The 22,134-nt window shown below is 43.3% G+C and overlaps 1 protein-coding gene across 1 annotated transcript in view; it reads right to left on the bottom strand.

Moving 5' to 3' along the window:
- The window catches only part of LOC130068972 (interferon alpha/beta receptor 1a-like), a gene marked incomplete at its 3' end in the record, with an annotated part of 42,107 nt that extends 25,230 nt beyond the window's left edge, over nucleotides 1-16,877 (bottom strand). The window contains exons 1-5 of the mRNA XM_056232630.1: nucleotides 16,781-16,877; nucleotides 16,110-16,245; nucleotides 15,540-15,730; nucleotides 15,298-15,458; nucleotides 11,721-11,868 (exon numbers count right to left, since the gene is read on the bottom strand). Coding sequence (XP_056088605.1) covers nucleotides 11,721-11,868; nucleotides 15,298-15,458; nucleotides 15,540-15,730; nucleotides 16,110-16,245; nucleotides 16,781-16,877 — 733 coding nt within the window. The remainder of the gene's footprint in view (nucleotides 1-11,720; nucleotides 11,869-15,297; nucleotides 15,459-15,539; nucleotides 15,731-16,109; nucleotides 16,246-16,780) is intronic.
- Nucleotides 16,878-22,134: the final 5,257 nt, after the last annotated feature.

Raw genomic sequence — 22,134 nt, 5'->3', positions numbered from 1 at the left:
AAGACCATCGACTCTACCTGTGCGACTCCACCGAGCAAGGACTCCGGCAAGGCACTTAAGTATCGACTTCTCTCCTTTTCCTTTTCCCACTTCTATCGTATTTCCCTTTCGCAACATGTGCTTTCAATACATTCCTGTTGTCTCTCGACAACGTGCACTCATCACGCACAGAAGGCAGCGCAATACTGCTAATCTGCGTCCTATTCTCTCATCCACACACACACCTCTCTCTCTTTCTATGGATCTATGGAATTGTCAGTCAGCAGTAAATAAAGCTGACTTCATTCCAGCCTTTGCATCTCATTCTACTCTAGGGCTGCAACAACTAATCGATAAAATCGATAATAATCGATTATGAAAATCGTTGTCAACGAATGTCATTATCGATTAGTTGGTCTGCTTACGTCACGGGGAGCGTTTACTGGTGATTGGTTGAAACAGGCCAATCAGGATGCTCTCTGTCTTACACGCGCTTCATGAGGCACACACGCAAGGTCTCTCTCCCTCCGTTGCTCTGCCGCGCGCTCGCGCTACACGGTTTGGAGCACAGTCTCTTCTGTCTCGCATGCGCGCTCTTGCTTGCGTGCTCAAATCCCGGGAGTTTGAACTAATTTGCGAGCCGCTATCAATATGCGGGTGACTTCCAGAACTTCCGGGAGACTTGGGATGTCTGTATTTTGCGTCTCGAGCATCAGGTTGCGCAATCAGTTCGCTCGCAACATAAGTGATGGATTAAAATAGTGCTACCGCAGAAATATTAAATTAAAACGGTCTTTACAAAGCGAAGCACTAAATATAAAGGCAGTTAATAACAGCAGCAGTAAATTATGTTTTTTTAGTCACTGTACTCAGTGGTTTTCAGCGAATGTTTGTGCACTAATGCATCATTTTTCCTGTCTTTTTAATCAAGCCTGTTAGCTTGCTGCGTACCTCCATTACGTTCTCTTTATATAGCATTTGTCTACTATTAAGTTTTAATTGTTTTTCAAACGCGATCTACTGCGGCTCTATGTTTACACGCTTGTTTTCAGTCTTTCTATATATATATATATATATTTTTTTTTTTACAAATTATCCTTATAATTCAATTAATTTTAAATAAAAATTAAATGAATTATATATTTGAGATGTTTTTAGTTTATATCTTCACATCTGAACAACATGTCTGTAAATTTGTTTTAACAAAAATTGTGTTAAAACAATATGTTGGATAAATGTTTTTTTTTTTTTTTTACAATAATCATGGTTGTCAACTTGCCATCAGCAATTATCATTAAAAACAATGCAAATATTGATATTTGTAAAACTCAATGTGTGGCTTTTGCACTTTTTAAAGTACACTTTTACACATAAATATCCTAATTTAGGGTTTTAGGTAACACTTTATTTTACGGTGTCCTTGTTACATATGTTACATGTACTTACTGTTGTAATAACAGTAAATTATGCATAATTACATGCAACTAACCCTCAACCTAATCCTACCCTATTCCTATAGTAAGTACATGTAGTTACTTAATATTACTCTGTACTTAAATATATAATTACACTGTAACAAGGACACCTTAAAATAAAGTGTAACCGGGTTTTATTTAGTCATAATAAACAAAAATCTAATTGAATTTTTTATCCGATTAATCGATTAATCGAAAAAATAATCGTCCGATTAATCGATTATCAAAATAATCGTTAGTTGCAGCCCTATTCTACTCTTAATATATTGGGCTTGACTGAGACCTGGATCCGTCCAGAAGACTCAGCAACCCCAGCTGCTCTCTCTAACAACTTCTCTTTCTCTCACACCCCTCGCCAGTCAGGGAGGGGTGGGGGTACTGGCCTTCTCATTTCTAACAACTGGATATACTCAACTCTCTCTTCTCTATGCAATAACAACTCGTTTTAATTTCATGCAATTACACTTACAACTCCCATTAGGATCCATATTGTAGTTATTTATCGCCCCCCAGGTCAACTGGGAAGCTTTGTTGAGGAGCTGGATGTGCTGCTGTCCTCTTTCCCTGAGGATGGCACCCCACTCGTAGTCTTTGGTGATTTCAACATTCATCTAGAAAAGGCGTATGCAACAGACTTCATCTATCTTCTAGCCTCATTCGATCTCAAACGGCTCATCACCACAGGTACTCACAAATCAGGCAACCAGCTGGACCTGGTTTACACACGCAACTGCATCACAGACAACATTTTGGTGAAACCTCTCCATGTTTCAGATCATTTCCTCATTACATTCAATCTACAGCTCACTACCCATGCTCCACCAACCCCCCTACCAGTTACTTTCAGACGTAACCTGCGCTCACATTCTCCTTCCCATCTTTCCTCTGCTGTGTCATCTTCACTTCCCTCACCCTCACAATTCTCATCTCTAGATGTGAATACCGCAACAGATACTTTATGCTACACTTTAACTTCTTCTTTAGACAATATCTGCCCTCTCTCCTCCAGGCCAGCACGCGCTACTCCCTCTAACCCCTGGTTATCTGAGGTTCTTCGTGAACACCGGACCAAACTCAGGGCAATGGAGAGGAAATGGCGCAAATCAAAAGACACGTCTGACCTGAGTATGTATCAATCTCTGCTCTCTTCCTTTTCTGCTGATGTTCACACTGCAAAATCTTCATATTTCCACAGCAAGATCAACAGCGCCTCTAACACACGAACACTTTTCAAGACATTCAATTCTCTCCTCTGTCCACCTCCACCATCACCCACCTCCTCTTTAACTGCTGATGACTTTGCTAACTTCTTCACCAACAAAACAACCTCTATCAGCAGTCAGTTCTCAACTCCACACACACAGGAACCCAAACCATCCTCTCCCACTACCAGAAACCTTCTCTTTACCTTCTCTCCGCTAACCGAGGAAGAAGTATCTAAACTTCTCCTCTCCAGTCATCCTACCACCTGCCCTCTAGACCCCATCCCCTCACACCTTCTACAAGCCATCTCTCCCACACTTCTACCAGCACTCACACACATCATCAACTCATCCCTCCACACTGGCATTTTCCCTACAACATTCAAGCAGGCTCGGGTAACTCCACTGCTTAAAAAACCAACATTAGACACATCACTTTTAGAGAATTACAGACCTGTCTCTCTCCTACCATTCATTGCGAAAACACTTGAACGAGTTGCTTTCAACCAAGTATCATCTTTCCTGTCTCTGACCAACCAGCTGGATGTCAACCAATCTGGCTTCAAGAAAGGCCATTCAACCGAGATTGCACTACTGTCGGTCACAGAAGCCCTGCGGATCGTAAAAGCTGCTTCCAAATCTTCAGTTCTCATTCTCCTGGATCTTTCTGCTGCCTTCGACACTGTGAATCATCAGATCCTTCTGTCCACCCTCTCATCACTGGAACCTCCCTCCACTGGTTTGAGTCCTATCTCACAGGTAGGTCCTTCAGGGTTACATGGAGAGGCAAGGTATCCAAAGCACATCAACTGAACACAGGGGTTCCTCAGGGTTCAGTTCTTGGACCACTCCTCTTCTCCATCTACACCACATCATTGGGATCCATCATACAGGCACATGGTTTCTCTTACCATTGCTATGCTGATGACACACAGCTCCACCTCTCATTTCAACCAGATGATCCCACAGTAGCTGCACGGATCTCAAGCTGTCTGGCGGACATCTCGGCATGGATGAAGGAACATCACCTGCAGCTCAACCTGGCAAAGACTGAGCTTCTCGTCCTCCCTGCCAATCCGTCTCTACAGCACGACTTCACTATCCAGCTAGAGTCATCCTCAATCACCCCATCAAGGTCGGTCAGAAATCTTGGAGTAATATTTGATGACCAGCTGACCTTCACAGACCACATTACAAAGACAGCTCGATCATGCAGGTTTGCTATGCACAACATCAGGAAGATCAGGCCTTTCCTAACTGAGCATGCAACACAACTTCTCGTCCAGGCCCTGGTTATTTCTAGGCTTGATTACTGCAATGCTCTTCTGGCTGGACTTCCATCATGTGTTACTAAACCTCTACAAATGATCCAGAATGCTGCAGCCCGCCTGGTCTTCAACGAGCCCAAAAGGGCCCACGTCACTCCGCTGTTCATCTCCCTGCATTGGCTACCACTCGCTGCTCGCATCAAATTCAAAGCTTTGACGCTTGCTTACAGATCTACCACAGACTCAGCTCCGTCCTACTTTCACTCCCTACTACAAGTCTACGTCCCTACCAGAAGCCTACGATCGGCCAAGGAGCGACGGCTCGTGGTGCCATCACAGCGAGGCACTAAATCACTCTCCAGAACATTCTCATTCACGGTTCCATGCTGGTGGAATGAACTCCCCACCCTCGTCCGTAATGCAGAATCCCTGACAGCATTCAAAAGACAACTGAAAACTCATCTCTTCCGTGAGTACTTAACATAAAAAAAATAAAAAATTATTCTCTTTTAAATCTTTCCTTCCCTTTTAAATCTTCCCTTGTCTGGCTTTTGCTACTCTGAGCAATGCCTGAACTTTGTATTTTGAGCACTTCTTGCGTCGTTCTTCCCTCTTCACGATGACTCGCTTGCTTTAGTCCTCAGTTGTAAGTCGCTTTGGATAAAAGCGTCTGCTAAATGACTAAATGTAAAATGTAAATGTAAATTACAGAAGAAGAGACTTTGTCAAAAGGGGATATAAAAGCTGCTTGTTTTCTGTGTGAAGCAGGTCTGTGTTCCTATTGCGAGGTAGCTGTCGCGGTATTTTTTGTGAACAAGCCTCTTTTAAAAGAATAAAACTTTCTTTTAAAATACAATTTGAATCTGATGTCTCTTACTGTGATGCTGTTTTGTTAATAATTGTTTTTGCTATTTATGTCAAACCTAAATTTAATGTGAAGCTAGTCCATTCAGATTTAATCGGTAAGCAGCTGGAATTTTTGGCGGTGGAGTTGGCCAAGGGCCTTTATGTTACTGTTGTTGGGTGTTATAGGCCTCCTTCTGCCTTGAGTACTGCATTGCAGACTCTTATTCAACTCTTATCCAGATTGGACTACTCTGAAATTATTTTAGCAGGTGATCTAAACTGGGACTGGCTGAAACCTTGTTCAGATGAATTTAAGTCATTTTGTGATTCTGTCAATTTTACACAGTTAATCAATTCTCCCACTCGTTTAAATCTTAAGTGCCATGAGAAATCCACATAAATTGATTTAATTTTGACTAATGTCCCGCACAAATTTTCTGCTGTTGGTGTTTTTTGCAATGACCTAAGTGACCACTGCGTTGTTGCTACTTTAAGGAATACTAAGATGCCTAAATGTAAACCTTGGGTAATATGTAAGAGGAATCTCAAAAAATGTAATGAACAGGTCTTTTGCCATGATTTGTTTAATTGTGATTGGAGTAGAATAGAGCTGATTCCCGATGTGGAGTCAGCCTGGATCTTTTTCCGGGATAGTTTTTTGCAAGTAATAAATAGACACGCCCCACTAAAGAGATTCAGAGTTAAGGGGCGGAATAATCCCTGGTTTTCCTCTGAGCTTGGAGATATTCTTCATGACCGCAATTTAGCGTGGGCCAAAGCAAGAAAAACGGGCTCTTCGTCTGATTGGCTTGTTCTTAGGCAGCTAAGAAATAAATGTTCTTTTTTTATTAAGAAAGCAAAATCTGATTTTTATCTGTCAGCCACTACTAACACCTTAAATGATCCCAGAAAATTCTGGAAGGCTATAAAATTACTTTCTCCAAACAAAAATAGTATTAATGTTCCTTCTATTATGAAAGAGTCTGTAGTAGTTCATGACAAGCTGGAGATATTGAACCATGTTAATGAGCATTTTATTCAGTCTGGTTCTTTGTTTGACACTGTTTGTCCTTATAGTGTGACATCTTGTAGAGATGTACCAGTCTCTACAAGTGTCTTCAATCTCACTCCATTCTTAGTGGCCGACGTTCAAAATCCCTAAAAAGACTGGTTCCTGAAAAACCTCCAGGACCTGATCTTATAGAGCCTTATTTCTTAAAAATAGCTGCTGATTGTGTAGCACAGCCACTAACGTTTCTTTTTAACCTTACTTTAGAGAGCAACACTATTCCCAAAATATGGAAATCTGCATTTGTTTGTCCATTATTGAAAGGGGGTGACCCGTCAGACTTAAATAATTACAGGCCAATTTCTTGCAAAACGCTTGAATCCCTGGTGAGTGATCAGATGAAACACTTCTTGCATGTACATGTCATTTTATCCCCAGTTCAGTAGGGTTTTAGAAAAAAACATAGTACCATCACAACTGCAATGAAGATGATAAATGACATCTCTGTTGCTCGTGACAAGAAGCAGCACTGTGCATCACTTTTTATTGATTTGTCAAAAGCTTTTGACACGGTTGATCATGATGTTTTAAAGATTAGGCTTCTTAATTCAGGGTTTTCAAAGAAAACTGTCTCTTGGTTCTCAAACTATCTTAGTGACAGAACTCAGTGCATTAAGCATGATGGTGTTCAATCTGGTATTTTACCAATCCTTAAAGGGGTTCCACAAGGCTGTGTATTAGGCCCTCTTTTATTTACTATTTATATAAATAATCTTAATCGGCATGTGTCTGATGCAAATTTTCATTTTTATGCAGATGACACAGTTATTTACTGCTGCGCACCCTCTCTTAAACAAGCCATTGCACAGTTACAGAATGCCTTCAATGTGGTCCAAAACACTTTGCTACAGTTGAAACTTGTGCTCAATGCAGCAGATAAAACCAAATGTATGCTTTTCACAGGCCCTCGGAATAGGCCACTGAATATTCCCTCAGTGATCACTCTTGATGGACGTGAAATACAGACTGTTAAGTAAATACAACTTATAAGTATCTTGGTATTGTTATTGATGATTGCCTATCATTTAAGACTCATGTTCACTGTCTAGTGAGAAAGTTGAGGCTAAAATTGGGTTTTTACTTTCGAAATAAGCTGTGCTTTTCTTTTAATGTTAAAAAACGGTTAGTGGCATCCACTTTTTTATCTGTGTTTTATCATTCATCTGCTCAATGCCTTCACATGATTGACGCAGCCTATCATGCATCGCTGAGATTTATTACTAATTGTAAAGCTCGCACCCACCACTGTGAGCTGTATTCTCATGTGGTCTGCTCTGACAACACGGAGGCTTTGTCATTGGTATACATTTATATATAAGGCTATTCTTGGTGTGCTACCATCCTATTTATGTTCACTTCTTATGAAAAAAATTGTTTGTCATTACTCCCTCCGTTCTCAGGCTGTTGTCTTGTTTTCTGTCCCACATGTCAGTACTGTGCTGGGTAAAAAGGCCTTTGTTTATTCTGCTCCCTTTACATGGAATTTGCTGCAGAACAACTTAAAACTTAGTAAATTGATTCCTTTGAGTGTTTTTAAGTTGAGAATGAGATGCTTTGAGTTGGAGTCCCTCACATGTCAATGCTTTAATTGATATTTCATTGTAAGTGCATAATTGGCTTTCATCTGTGTGTCTTTGTACGTATGTAATGATGTGATGTAACTTTGCTGCCTATCTTGGCCAGGTCTCCCTTGCAAAAGAGATTTTTAATCTCAATGGGTTTTTTTTCCTGGTTAAATAAAGGATAAATAAAAATAAAAAAATAATTGTTTTTGCCACAACAACAACAACACACACACACACACACACACACAGCATATACAAACAAATCCTCATCTACAAATCATCTTGATAAAGAGCTTTTTTCCTCTTCTCCCAGGCTTTCTCAGGATAGTTGGCTAAGTTATATGTTCACATGTGAACAGCCATCTCAATCTTTGAGCATCATCCATATTTACCAAATCAATCTATGATTTTATCTTACAAAACAAAACAAAAAAATCACTCTTTAAAGAAAGTCAAAACCAATATTCAGCTTTTCATTATTAGAAAACAACTCACCAAACCCATATTTAGAAAACAGTTTGCATATATCTTTAGACCAAGGACCAAGATTGTGTTTATATTTTCCTCGTCAACCTACTTGTGTCCATATCTAATAAACGATTCCATAACTGGGCCATACATATCTTCCAACGAGCCTCACACGATTCCCATCCCATGTCTCCCACTATCGCCAAAGTTTTTTGCACTAATTCACAAATAGATATGTTTCTAAGTCCTCTAATCCCCACAATATAATCAAGTATAGGGCACACACAAGCTTGAAACAGTTTAGAATAATTTTGAAAACTTATGTCTTTCAGATTCTTGCTTTTACCAATAATTCCTCCCAAAGCTCTACGTGCTGAATCAGCCAGAACCTTAACACCTTTTCTGAAATTCATATGTTCATCAATATAGAAACCTAGAAATTTATATGAGTCTGCAAAGTTCAGCTTGTGTGACCCAATTCAAAACTCATAGATGCAGCGAGCAGTTAAAGGTTTTCTAAAATTTCTTTCTATTGATAAACAGTCTCCATTTATTACACCAGTCATCAATATAGGAGAGCATCCGCTGCATATTATCTTCAGAGGGTGACAGTAAAACTATGGCATCCGCATACAGTAGAATACTTATACTTATAACCGATAACATTGAATGGGCACAAATGCAATTTGAGCCCTCTAAATCAAGGAGCATCTCGATAGTTAAAGGCAAGGTGGTAGATAAAACATTCTTCATTAATGGTGAGGCAATACCAACAGTTTCTGAGAAGCCAGTGAAGAGTCTTGGGAGATGGTACGATGGGGATCTAAAGGACACAGTTCGAGTGGGAGAAGTTAGACGACAAGCAGTGGAAGGGTTGAAGAGCATAAACAGCTGTGCTCTACCAGGCAAACTAAAACTCTGGTGCTTTCAGTTTGGTCAACTGCCGAGGTTGCTGTGGCCACTGACTGTGTACGAGGTTTCTTTGAAAACAGTGGATAAGCTGGAAGCGTTAATAAGTTAATATATCAGGAAATGGTTGGGAGTTCCACGCTGCCTCAGCAGAGTGGGACTTTATAGTAAAGGAATATTGCAGCTGCCAGTCTCTGCTTTAACCGAGGAGTTTAAGTGTGCAAAGGTCAGACTGGAAATGACCTTAGTAGAGTCACGCGACAAATGTGTAAGGGAGGCAGCCCCTGTGTTAAAAACTGGTAGAAAGTGGTCAGCAAAGAAATCTGTAGTAGAGGCAAAGGCTGACCTTCAAATTGGGGATATCGTGGGACAGGTACAGCATGGAAGAGGGGGTTTTGGGCTCAGTTTAGCTCCTCCTAAATGGCACAAGGCAGGCCCAGCTCAAAGGAGGAAGCTGGTAGTCAACGAGGTGCGAAAGCAGTAGGAGAGGATGAGGTGTATAAAGGCCATTTCCCAGGCCAAGCAGGGAGAGTGGATGAGATGGGAGAGTGTGGAACAACGCAAGATGGGCTGGCAAGACCTTTGGTCAATGGAAGAGAGTAGGATCAGTTTCCTTATCAGGTCAACATATGATGTTCTCCCATCACCGCAGAACCTAAACCTCTGGGTAGGAGAGGATCCCTCTTGTCCTTTGTGTTGATCACCTGCCACATTAAGGCACATTTTGACAAGATGTAAGGTGGCTCTTAGCCAAGGTCAGTTTACTTGGCGCCATGACCAAGTACTCCGATGTTCGGCTTTAGCATTGGAAGACAAGCGTAACATGACCAATACGTTGCCGCCTGTTCTAGCAAAACATTACACGCAGAAGACATTATTCCTCCGCCCAGGCGACCAACCACCAAGAAAAGGTGTTAAAACCAATTCTCGCTGAGGACAACTGGAAGCTGCTAGGGACTGGAAAATGCTGGCTGATCATGATCAACGGCTTATTTTTCCACCTGAGATTGCCACCACTAACCTACGACCAGATATTGTTTTGTGGTCTGGATCAGCACGCATTGTTCAACTGATAGAGTTAACAGTGCCATGGGAGGATGCTGTAGATGAGGCATATGAGAGGAAGAAACTGCAGTATGCTCAGCTGGCCACTGAAGCAGAACAGCGAGGATGGAGAGTCCAGGTTTATCCAGTGGAAGTGGGTTGTCGAGGTTTTGTGGCACACTCCACAACCCGGTTCCTCAAAGACGTCGGATTCAGTGGCCAAGAGTTGCGTCGCACAGTAAAGAACTTATCTGAAGCAGCAGAAAGGAGCAGCAAGAGACGGTTGTGGTTGAGGTTGAGACGGAAAGATTCTGGCTGGCTGTGTGCAGGCCACCACGCTACTGTTTCAAAGAATTCTTGAAAAACTTGAAGAGTCTATTGGTTTATTTGTATAGTTTGCATAGTTTTTACAGTAATTACGTTCCTGTGTATTTTGCGTGAATGAGGATTGGTGGATAGATTTTGTGGTAGTATGCCATACGGAACCGTTGCCACTGACCGCTTTAACGTCCGCAGTGGGGCTCGACAGCCTTAGTCAAACGGGTTGGCGCGTATGGTCGGGTTGCGGAGAGATTGTGAGAGATTGTGGTTTGGTCACATGTGAACTACGAGGAAGGAGCAACCTCAGCAGCAGGAGGGAGGTAAAGGTCAGTAAGCTGGGCTGAGTTGAGTAGGGGACGGGGGGGGGGGGGGACGGGGGGGGGGGGGGGGGGACGCCAGAGTCACTGTCGAGCCCTCTTGAGGTGTCGTGGGCTAGTCGACGAAACACTGAGGATGGAAGGTGCCCACTTGAAGACCCTAGAGATGTCCCCTACTCTGCTCAATCCAGAGGGTTGTTATGGGGGGACCGCACTGTGGTTGCAGCCGTTGTGTGCGCTGACGCGCAAAATACATTGCAGCTATTAACACCAGACAGAAGGATATTCACATCACCATTTGGAAAGAAGCGTAAATGGATGGAGAAGCATAGGTTACTGTAAAGCTACGTCTTAGTTGGTGCTTATCTTGGCGAAAGCAGAGTACAAATCAGCATGAAGTTTTTAACATATACTCTCGTGTAATGGAAATCAGACAGCTCAGTCATTAAATTACCATCATACCCCAGCACTTCCATTGGGATTTTCCAACTACGCCTTGGCCCCAATTTATTAATTTCTGCCCAAAATCTCTTAGGGTCAGACGTTTGGTTTCTCTTCAAGTATAATACCGGTCCTATTTGATAACGTCTTTTGTAGAATCTGTAGCTTTTATCAAACCTATTCTGACTATTCTTAAAGGTTTCTAATAGTTTCTTCTTTTCTATATAATTATTTGAGCAGTTCAGAAACATATTTTCGGCTTTACACATAGATTGCCACTCTTTGCCACTCTTTGTTCCAATAAGGTTTCCTAATTAATGGCTTGTAAAGTTATAGTTGTCTCCAGCTCTGATCTCAAACTATTTCTTCTTTAATCAATTTACAAAGGCTAACATACCAGTTATCTAAATTTTCTTGCTCTCTAGAACATATTTGTATATCATTCTTAATTTTCAAAAGGGTTGATAGTTGTAAACTCAAGGATAAAAAAAATAGCTGGTAAAATCCTGCTGACTTTCCTTGTTGTGGATGAGTTTTGTAAACTCTCCTGATAAGCTACATGACAATATTTAGTTTTCACTTCTATGGCTGTATGTTTAAGAAACATACAACATTTGAGTGTGGGTTGTTCATTAAACTTTTATTGAAGCATGAGGTTACCATGACACATGACTCATAAATGACACATGAAATCTGTGATCAGACATGAAGAGTTATTAACAACCATATATGACTCTTGTTGATTTCACTGGAAAGCAAACTGAACTCTGCATGTGCGTGAGAGTGTGTGTGTGTGTGTGTGATGGATCTGCTGACCTTCAGTGCGTATGCAGTGTGTGTCACTGAAGACACTTGTCTTGTTGTAGATGTCATAGCGACTCTGAACTCTCACACAGTACCACGTCCATCGGTCCAGCTCAGACAGCATCACCACATTATTCTTCGTCTTCAATACTTCAGCCTTCTGCACAGGCACAAGAGGAGAGGGAATGGGTTAGCTATAGCGGGAATGCTATACTTCACTCAGCAGTACCTTTATTATCATTGTTATTGGTGGATTAATGGTCCAAAAATCCAGTGACATCCAGATATTCAGGCTTCTGGACCTCAGTGTGTTTGGAAATAATTCTAAAGTACTTTAAGAGAGAAGAATATGGATAAAAATCTAATCTGGATAGAGATTAGAAACCAACATCTTTCTAAAGGACGTGGTCATCATGCTATTAAAAGGACTTCTGTATTCCTTCAGTCTCAGAAATGATGCTGACATCAGGGATTCTACTAGGCCACACTCAATGCCACTTTCAGACACTCTGTCCTGCAGAGTTCAGCCCTGCTCAAACCTGAACCAGCAAATCAAGGTCTTCAGGACTACTATGCTGTGTTGAAAATCGCCCCTATACCCTCATTCACTATTCCCCACATTACTCCACTAATATAGTCCACTGAAGGAGTGAATGAAATAAGTGAGTGAATTCGGACACTGAGTGCGCCGGTGTGGAGAGGAGACAAGTCCCAGCGTAGGGACCAAGCAATCCGATTGGTTCAAAGCACGTTTTATGGGTAATCGTTTTGGTGCCTGGTTACAAATCTGACCAAATCACTTTATTATACTTTATTTAAGTTGTTTGAACTACTTTATAATGACCATTAATGTATTATAACTTCTATGTTTCATATTATGTAATCAAAGCTATAGATTGTGAAATTAAACATTTTATGTTCTTGGTGTTTTTGTTAGTTAGCTTGCATAAACAATTAAATTACTTTACAATAGCTGTCTGTCTTTTTGTAAATATATTACTAGATGGGCGTTATAGGTGGGACTCATCTCTTCACCACACGGGAAGGGCTGCTGCTTTTGCATAGTTTGGAAAAAGGAAGGACAGGTGAGTTTGATCAGGACTGATCTCTGCAGGACACTAGAAAACCCCAGGCAGGTGTGTTTGATCAGGGCTGATCTCTGCAGGACACTAGAAAACCCCAGGCAGGTGTGTTTGATCAGGGCTGATCTCTGCAGGACACTAGAAAACCCCAGATAGGTGTGTTTGATCAGGGCTGATCTCTGCAGGACACTAGAGAACCCCAGGCAGGTGTGTTTGATCAGGACTGATCTCTGCAGGACACTAGAGAACCCCAGGCAGGAGTGTTTGATCAGGGCTGATCTCTGCAGGACACTAGAGAACCCCAGGCAGGTGTGTTTGATCAGGACTGATCTCTGCAGGACACTAGAGGTCCCCAGGCAGGTGTGTTTGTTCAGGGCTGATCTCTGCAGGACACTAGAGAACCCCAGGCAGGTGTGTTTGATCAGGGCTGATCTCTGCAGGACACCAGAGAACCCCAGGCAGGTGTGTTTGATCAGGGCTGATCTCTGCAGGACACCAGAGAACCCCAGATAGGTGTGTTTGATCAGGGCTGGTCTCTGCAGGACACTAGAGGTCCCCAGGCAGGTGTGTTTGATCAGGGCTGATCTTTGCAGGACACTAGAGATCCCCAGGCAGGTGTGTTTGATCAGGGCTGATCTCTGCAGGACACTAGAGATCCCCAGATAGGTGTGTTTGATCAGGGCTGAACTCTGCAGGACACTAGAGAACCCCAGTTAGGTGTGTTTGATCAGGGCTGAACTCTGCAGGACACTAGAGAACCCCAGATAGGTGTGTTTGATCAGGGCTGATCTCTGCAGGACACTAGAGATCCCCAGGCAGGTGTGTTTGATCAGGGCTGAACTCTGCAGGACACTAGAGATCCCCAGGCAGGTGTGTTTGATCTGGGCTGATCTCTGCAGGACACTAGAGGTCCCCAGGCAGGTGTGTTTGATCAGGGCTGATCTCTGCAGGACACTAGAAAACCCCAGGCAGGTGTGTTTTATCAGGGCTGATCTCTGCAGGACACTAGAGAACCCCAGGCAGGTGTGTTTGATCAGGACTGATCTCTGCAGGACACTTGAGGTCCCCAGGCAGGTGTGTTTGATCAGGGCTGATCTCTGCAGGACACTAGAGGTCCCCAGGCAGGTGTGTTTGATCAGGGCTGATCTCTGTAGGACACTAGAGGTCCCCAGATAGGTGTGTTTGATCAGGGCTGAACTCTGCAGGACACTAGAGAACCCCAGATAGGTGTGTTTGATCAGGGCTGAACTCTGCAGGACACTAGAGATCCCCAGGCAGGTGTGTTTGATCAGGGCTGAACTCTGCAGGACACTAGAGAACCCCTGGCAGTTGTGTTTGATCAGGGCTGATCCCTGCAGGACACTAGAGATCCCCAGGCAGGTGTGTTTAATCAGGGCTGAACTCTGCAGGACACTAGAGAACCCCAGATAGGTGTGTTTGATCAGGGCTGAACTCTGCAGGACACTAGAGATCCCCAGGCAGGTGTGTTTGATCAGGGCTGAACTCTGCAGGACACTAGAGAACCCCAGGCAGTTGTGTTTGATCAGGGCTGATCCCTGAAGGACACTAGAGATCCCCAGGCAGGTGTGTTTGGTCAGGGCTGAACTCTGCAGGACACTAGAGATCCCCAGGCAGGTGTGTTTGATCAGGGCTGATCTCTGCAGGACACTAGAGATCCCCAGGCAGGTGTGTTTGATCTGGGCTGATCTCTGCAGGACACTAGAGGTCCCCAGGCAGGTGTGTTTGATCAGGGCTGATCTCTGCAGGACACTAGAGAAACCAAGGCAGGTGTGTTTGATCAGGGCTGATCTCTGCAGGACACTAGAGATCCCCAGATAGGTGTGTTTGATCAGGGCTGATCTCTGCAGGACCACTAGTGAACCCCAGGCAGGTGTGTTTGATCAGGGCTGATCTCTGCAGGACACTAGAAGTCCCCAGGCAGGTGTGTTTGATCAGGGCTGATCTCTGCAGGACACTAGAGATCCCCAGGCAGGTGTGTTTGATCTGGGCTGATCTCTGCAGGACACTAGAGATCCCCAGGCAGGTGTGTTTGATCTGGGCTGAACTCTGCAGGACACTAGAGATCCCCAGGCAGGTGTGTTTGATCTGGGCTGATCTCTGCAGGACACTAGAAGTCCCCAGGCAGGTGTGTTTGATCAGGGCTGAACTCTGCAGGACACTAGAGATCCCCAGGCAGGTGTGTTTGATCAGGGCTGATCTCTGCAGGACACTAGAGAACCCCAGGCAGGTGTGTTTGATCAGGGCTGATCTCTGCAGGACACTAGAGAACCCCAGGCAGGTGTGTTTGATCAGGGCTGATCTCTGCAGGACACTAGAGAACCCCAGGCAGGTGTGTTTGATCAGGGCTGATCTCTGCAGGACACTAGAGGTCCCCAGGCAGTTGTGTTTGATCAGGGTTGAACTCTGCAGGAGAGGGGCCCTCAGAGGACAGAGTTGAGGACCGCTGATCTATGGAGTGCAACTGCTGGTCATTAGCACACAGATACCTGATAGCCTTGGGGCCGCTTCCAGTAGTGGATGAGGTAAGACATGTTTTCAGCCAGCGTCTTCATGGACTCGTTGGTGCTGCTTAGAGGGTCAGCGATGTTGATCTCCAGATCTCCTTTAACAGAGGTCAGCTTCACACTGGACGGAGGACCTAGATCAGCTAGAGAGGAGAAGGACAGAGCTTTGGTCACACTGCAGAATCAAGAGCCGAGGCCAGATTACAACAGACCAGTTTAATCACCCTCTTTATCTGGGCAGAAGTTAATGCTAGTCCAGTTGGAGAACTGCTCTGCTGTGTTGGCCCGCACACGCAGGAGATTTATGCCCAGGTATCTCAGTCCAGCATCAGTGAAATCACAGTGCCGCTCCAGAACATCTGCACACACGGTACTCCAGTTCTGCTTATGAGGCGCCTTACGGGAATTAACCGCCCTGTTGGAGGAAAGACCACATGAGTGACTCGATTCATCACGTGAAGTACAGCAGTCACTGACCCTGGACAGAAGGCTTCTTCATGTTCTTCAAAATAATTCTACATTACACATTAATGTAGTATTTGTTGTACTGCCTTTAATTTATGCAGATTTTCATTTCTGCTTTAGAAAAATAAGTTAAAAAAAATCTGCACAGATAACAATAATGAGAAATTTGGAAGAAAATAACATCAATATATAAAAATATTAAATCAAATCTCTTACAAGAATCTATTACAACCTGTGGTATTTCTGCTTTTGTTAAATGTAATTAGATTGGCTCAATAACCTGAATAAATATGATGTTATGTATGAAAGCAGAAATATGGTGTTCTTACGAGAGATACTGTGCAGTGAAGGTGAGCGGTTCGTTGATGGCGCTCTGCTGATCGTCATCCCAGTCCCAGCGCAGAACATACTGTGTGTTGAGACTCTGAACAGAGAGATTCTGAGGACAGCTCCATTCTGCAAGAGCTGGGGGAGACACACACACACACACACGTACGTTTAGTAAAGGTCGCATACAGGTTTTCACACGTCACATAGTACTTTTACAGTGTATAAGTATAAAGCTTCCTATAACACCTGATGTACTCGTTACATCATAAGAAAGGCATCTACGCTAGTCGTTAACTGTAGTCAGCCGGATCCGGGCCGTATCCAGATCAGATGGAGGACCTGCATCTAGACATGACCACAACACATGATGTAGTCAGCCGGATCCAGGCCATATCCAGATCATATATTTTCCTGTTATCACTGTAAAGCTGCTTTGAAACAATCTGTATTGTAAAAAGCGCTATATAAATAAAGGTGACTTAACTTGAAGTCTGGAGAGATTATTTTGCAGAGTTAACTAATTAAGCCAGATAGATGTTTATATAATGACCAGTGATCAGTTGGCATCTCAGCCTAAATGTGAGGTCTGTGTGACTCCATTCTCTCTTCTGACTGAACTTAAACTGAATTAACATCAGTGTTTGGGTCGATCCATCTCAAGTGCTCCAACCGTGTTTGCGTGATCGTTTCTGTGAGCGATAACCTTGATGTATGCTATTGCAGAAGCAGTCGTGTTTACTTTCACCTGGTTTAACCACAGCAGCCATCTTACGTCACGGTTAAACTTAAACCTCGGTATGTACAGCTCGTTTACAGCTACATCTTCTGGATGTTTTTATTGTACATTCAAGTTACAGTTAAACTTAATGTTAGATAAATTAACATTTCTTACACCATTGAGAAATCAACAATCAATACAAGTTTGTATGTTAGTCTGTTCTTTATGTTGGGCTCATCAGTCGCTCAGAAACACTGATGGTCACAGACACACAGATCTACCTGTAATCTCAACGTCACACAGCAGATGACTTTTTACTTTTATGAACTTCCCATTTACACTATTATTTATTCATTCAGAACGCGCACGAAAGCAAGAGGCGGGACTTATCGCGTGAACATCCAATCATAGCGCAGTGCCTCCGATCCCTCCTTCTCTATTACCCACAATGCACTCAGAGGAATGAGAGGCGCTGGGGTCACTGTACAGGCACTTAGAAAAGCCAATCATTTATGCAGTTATAATTGTCATATTTCTTAGTGTTTGCCTCATTTCTCATCCAGTTGTTTAAGGAGGCACTGGCTCTCTTCCTCCTCAGATAAACATCTAGAATCCTTCTACACACTCTTGCTTCTAAGACTTTTCCCCGAGTTTATCTGGATTGCTCTGGGTTCCACTTGTAGGCGGAGTTTATAATGAGAAGGATTGGTGGGAATGTGTGGGAAGAGGAGGAGCCAGGGGCAGGTCTAGGGGCGGGTCTAGGGGGCCACCCTGAAATTTAATTCGCTGCTGGCAATTTCATCTTTCATTTCATCTTATTGAAAGAAGGATTTACTTTACCCTTTAGAATAGGGCTCCACAATAACAAGAAAATTGATAATCATGATTATTTTGCACAAAATGAAAAAAAAAAAAATCACGATTTGATCACTGTTAGTTTTTTATTTCACTTGCTTTTTACAGAAAACACATTATAAACAGAACATAAATCCTGCAAGTCACTGTATTGAAACTTCTGATGAAAATGTTTAACTGTGAAAATGTGGGCCTCTTTTACATGCCAAATGGAAATAAAATAAATTAGAATAAAACTCGTATGTGAAAAACTAATTATTCAGTTTTTTTTCCTATCCTACGATAGGCTTACACGTAAGTATTTGTGCATACATGTTACAGGTTCTTGGCTAGAAACACAAGTCTGTCAACATGATCTGGCTTTAGGGAGGACCTAGGACATTCCCCGGCACTAAAGCTCTCTCTGAAGGAGAACTTGTGGCTGGTATGCACAAGTATTTCTTTGCCACTTTTGAAAGCCTTGGGCCTTTTCATTTTCCTTCCACCATTTTAGTGGGTTATCCTCACTATCCAGGTTGCATGACTGTAAGTAAGTCTGCAGCTCACAAGCTACACTTAGTTCCTGGTTGTTAGGTGGCAAGGCTTGTTCAGCAGTTTTAAAGTAGCTTTCTAGCATCATCTTTTTCTGTGGAGAGCATCCAGCTTCAGCATCCGGGAGTTCTTGTCAGAGGCCAGGACATGAGCAATGGCCTTCTGCTGCTCAGGGACTCTCTCCATCATGGCCTGACGTGATCCCGCCTCTGGGACTCAGCGAGCGAAGCTCCTTCCGCTGCTCAAACTCCCTCTTACGCTCCAGCTGTTTCAAGAATTTCCCCACCGAACGGGGCGTCAGGAGAGAACACGTTGCATAACTCAATTGTGGTTTTGTTTACTTGGATTTATTATTTCCACATATAGTTGATTTGTCCACAAACAAAGAGGTTATAAACCTATAGACATAAAAAGACAGTGTAAATGACAATATTAATAACACTTACATATCATACTATAAATTCTGAACAATATAAAATATTAATAAACATTAATTCTAATAAATATTTCGTAATAATATATCAACATTCTCAATAAATACTATAGTATAATTTAGCAATTAATCTAAATGACTATAAACATTAAGCACAGAAATGCAACAGCTTCACACAATACACCAATATTCAATTAAACCAATCGCTCTAAATCAAAGAGAAATTCTCAGTGCTTGGCCCGACGTGAATCTAGTGAGTGTAGTTTATGTAGTGGCGCTTTAGCATAGTAACTCATTATAAACGCAAGACAACAAACTACATTTCCCATCCGGCATCGCAAACCAGGAAGTATCTCATATGAAAGTGAAACGCTCCAAATCCAAACATTTCCTTAAGTTCTACCGCGAATACTATCAATACGACAACATTAAACATTGAGTGCAAACGAGGTTCTCAGTGTTCCCACAGCAACATTTACCAACATTCATCTACACACAAACTGCGCGCATATGCCGCGGTTGTCAGTAGTTACACAAACAGACAGGCAAACTTTCCCCCGCATCTCAATAAGCGTTTCATTATTAAACAGCAGCTTACCGGTGGCGCGTCTCTCCCGACGAGACAACATGCAAACAAACTCTTGATTCTGCGTATATCTCAAGCTCATGATATCACACCGTTTTAAGATCTCACTGATTTGCGTTTCAATGCTTAACTAGTCCCTCCTTCAATCAGGAAGGTGAACCTCCCACCTATTAACCTGCGTTCTCTACCAAACACCCGTGCTGTAGTGAGCGCAACACCTCCCACTTGACCGCGTAATCATGTGATTCCAAGCATAGGGGTGACATAATTTTTTTTTTTTTTTTTTTATAAAACCATTATTGTCTCTGTTAACCTCCACTGACAGATATATAGTATTCTGTCGGGGGTTGGCCCATTCCCTTGAAAGGTAGTTCAAATAATGGTAAAGAAACAAAGTTCTAAGAGTCATTGGTCTCCCACAGGAATGAGGACTACCAGTCTCCTCACATCTCTCCGTAGGATGACTGATGTCGGCTGCTGAGGGATCCTCTTAAGTTGCCCACTTACTTGGGAGGCAGGAAGGCCTGCACATGCCTTAACATCAGCATCTCTCACAAGTCCTTTCTTATCAGGGTACACGGCCTGGATCCGTCCAAGCCGGAATTGCCCTCGTAATGCGTTTTGATCAGCAATCCAAACAATGTCACCAATTTCTACGTTCTTTTGGGTCCGGTGCCACTTTGGTCTGATGAATAAGTTAGGTCCGGCGAGTTCGCTCCACTTCTTCCAGAACATATCCACACCTATCTGGATGGACCTGAGACGGCGCCAGGGATGAATACACAAGTCAATTCCTCTTGTATCTCCACTTTGTCTTGTCCTCCCGAGAAGCAAATCATTGGGGGTCAAATACTCTACAGAGTCCTCTTGTTCTTGTGCTCTAGCGTCAATCGGCCTTTCATTTGTGAGGTTAGCTGCCTGGAAGAAAAGTGTTTGGAGCTCACCCCAAGTGAGTGAGTTTGTTATGCCTCCAAGGCTAGTGAGGGCTCTTTTAACAAGTTTAACTGCAGCTTCCACAGCCCCATTACGATGTGGTGCGTCAGCCGGATGAAAGTTCCATGCCCACACTGTCCCATTCTTGGCGGCTTTGTCCTCTATGGCTACTTCCTGTAAAGTCTCCAAGTACCCGTGCAAGTCTTGTAGGGCAGGTTTAGCTCCAATAAAATTGGTACCCCTATCTGACCACAATTTTCTGGGATTGCCTCTCATTGCTACAAAGCGAAAGTAAGTTTGGAGAAAGCTTTCAGATGATTGATCGTCAACTAGATCCACATGAACTGCTCTTGATGCCATACAGCAGAATACTAGGCCCCAAACTTTCTTTCCTGTTCTTTTCTTGACAGCATCCTTGATCTCAAAGGGGCCAAAGAGGTCAAGTGTGGTATATTCAAATGGGTTAGCACGCTGTGATCGTTCTGGCGGCAGGTGACTCATCATTTGTTGGCACATCTTACTTTTTCTCTTGCGACATTCAATACAGTCATTTACAACTTTCTTCACTATCCTACGACCCTGCATAATCCACGCCTTCCTCCTGGTACGCAGAAGTGTAGCAGCAACACCTTCATGGTTCTTGTTATGAGCTTCTCTTGACAGTAGTGTTGCGAGCCATGAACTGAAAGGAATTAAGGGAACAGCTGTCCCATCTTCCTTCCAGCACTGGATTCGTCCTCCACAGAGAAGAATTCCTGTGCTCTCGTCTTTGTGGACCACCAAGCGGTTAAGTGTTGAGTCCAGAAACTGACAACCATCTTGGGCGGCGAAGACCAGGTCTTGGAATGCTTGTGCTCTCTCCTCAGTTGACAGGATAGAATTGTTTGCCTCCCACTTTGATGAGTCTGGTGCCTGGCATTTTCTCAGCCAAGTTACTGCAGCCCGTCGAGTCCAGGCTGTGGAACTACACAGCTTGGACAGAGAACTGAAACGTTGAGGTTCCACAAGGCGCACTAGCCCAATTGCCCAAGGCTTTCTCTGCTTGTTTGCTTCTGATGTTACACCCGGGATAGCTGGTGATGTCGATCTATTATTAACTCTTTCATTCTTGAGGTTCGCCTTAATGTCAGGCCCATTGAGGCCAGTTTTTTCTTTAGACTGGGCCCTAGTGACCACTGCTGAGAAGGCTTTCCGCTGAAGTTTTCCCACATCTTCAGCAGCAGAGGGTATAATCTCACTAGCCATCTTCATAGGCCAGTCGGTCTTGGGATTTTTCAGAAACTCAGGGCCTTGCTGCCATTCTGACCCTTCGCCAAGTTCCTCAGGAGTTGCACCTCTGGTCAGTATGTCCGCAATATTTCTTCTACCTTCAATCCACCTCCAATCTTCCACATTTCCAGCTTTCTGAATCTCACCGATTCGGTTAGCGAAAAAGGTCTGGAAGCCATAGCTGTCCTTTTGGATGGCTGTCAGAATTGTTTGGCTGTCCACGAAGTGAATCCATTCCTTGACCTTAATATGGCAGTGTTTCTCAAAATATTTCTTAAGGCGGGTAGCAAACACCGCACCACAAAGCTCTGATTTGATCACATCTCCTTTCAAGTCAAGAGGTGTGAGTTTCGCTTTGGATTCTACCAACTTCACTTCAACTTTATCGCTGGTTTCCCACCTCAAATAAAGTACAGCCCCATAGGAGGATTCGCTTCCATCTGAAAACGTAATCCCTATTGGCAACCCTTTAGCTCCAGGCGGTGTAAGGCTTCTCTCAAATTTTACTTGACCAAGTCTCACGATTTCTTCAAAGAAAGATATTGCGGCTTCTCTAAGTTTTTGTGAGAGAGGGAAATCCCATGTATTTTTAGATGGGTTGTCCCTACCAGCTTCCTGGAATGATTCCCGAACCAACATTATTCCCTTTTGTTTGGCTGGTGAAGCAAGACCAACCGGGTCATATACTGCAGCTATCTG

Source organism: Rhinichthys klamathensis, unplaced genomic scaffold, assembly GCF_029890125.1.
Source record: "Rhinichthys klamathensis goyatoka isolate OS25496 unplaced genomic scaffold, OSU_Roscu_1.1 h1tg000350l_1, whole genome shotgun sequence".
Classification (NCBI taxonomy): domain Eukaryota; kingdom Metazoa; phylum Chordata; class Actinopteri; order Cypriniformes; family Leuciscidae; genus Rhinichthys; species Rhinichthys klamathensis.
Note: the sequence above shows the minus strand (reverse complement) of the source record. Positions and strands in the feature narration are given on the sequence as shown.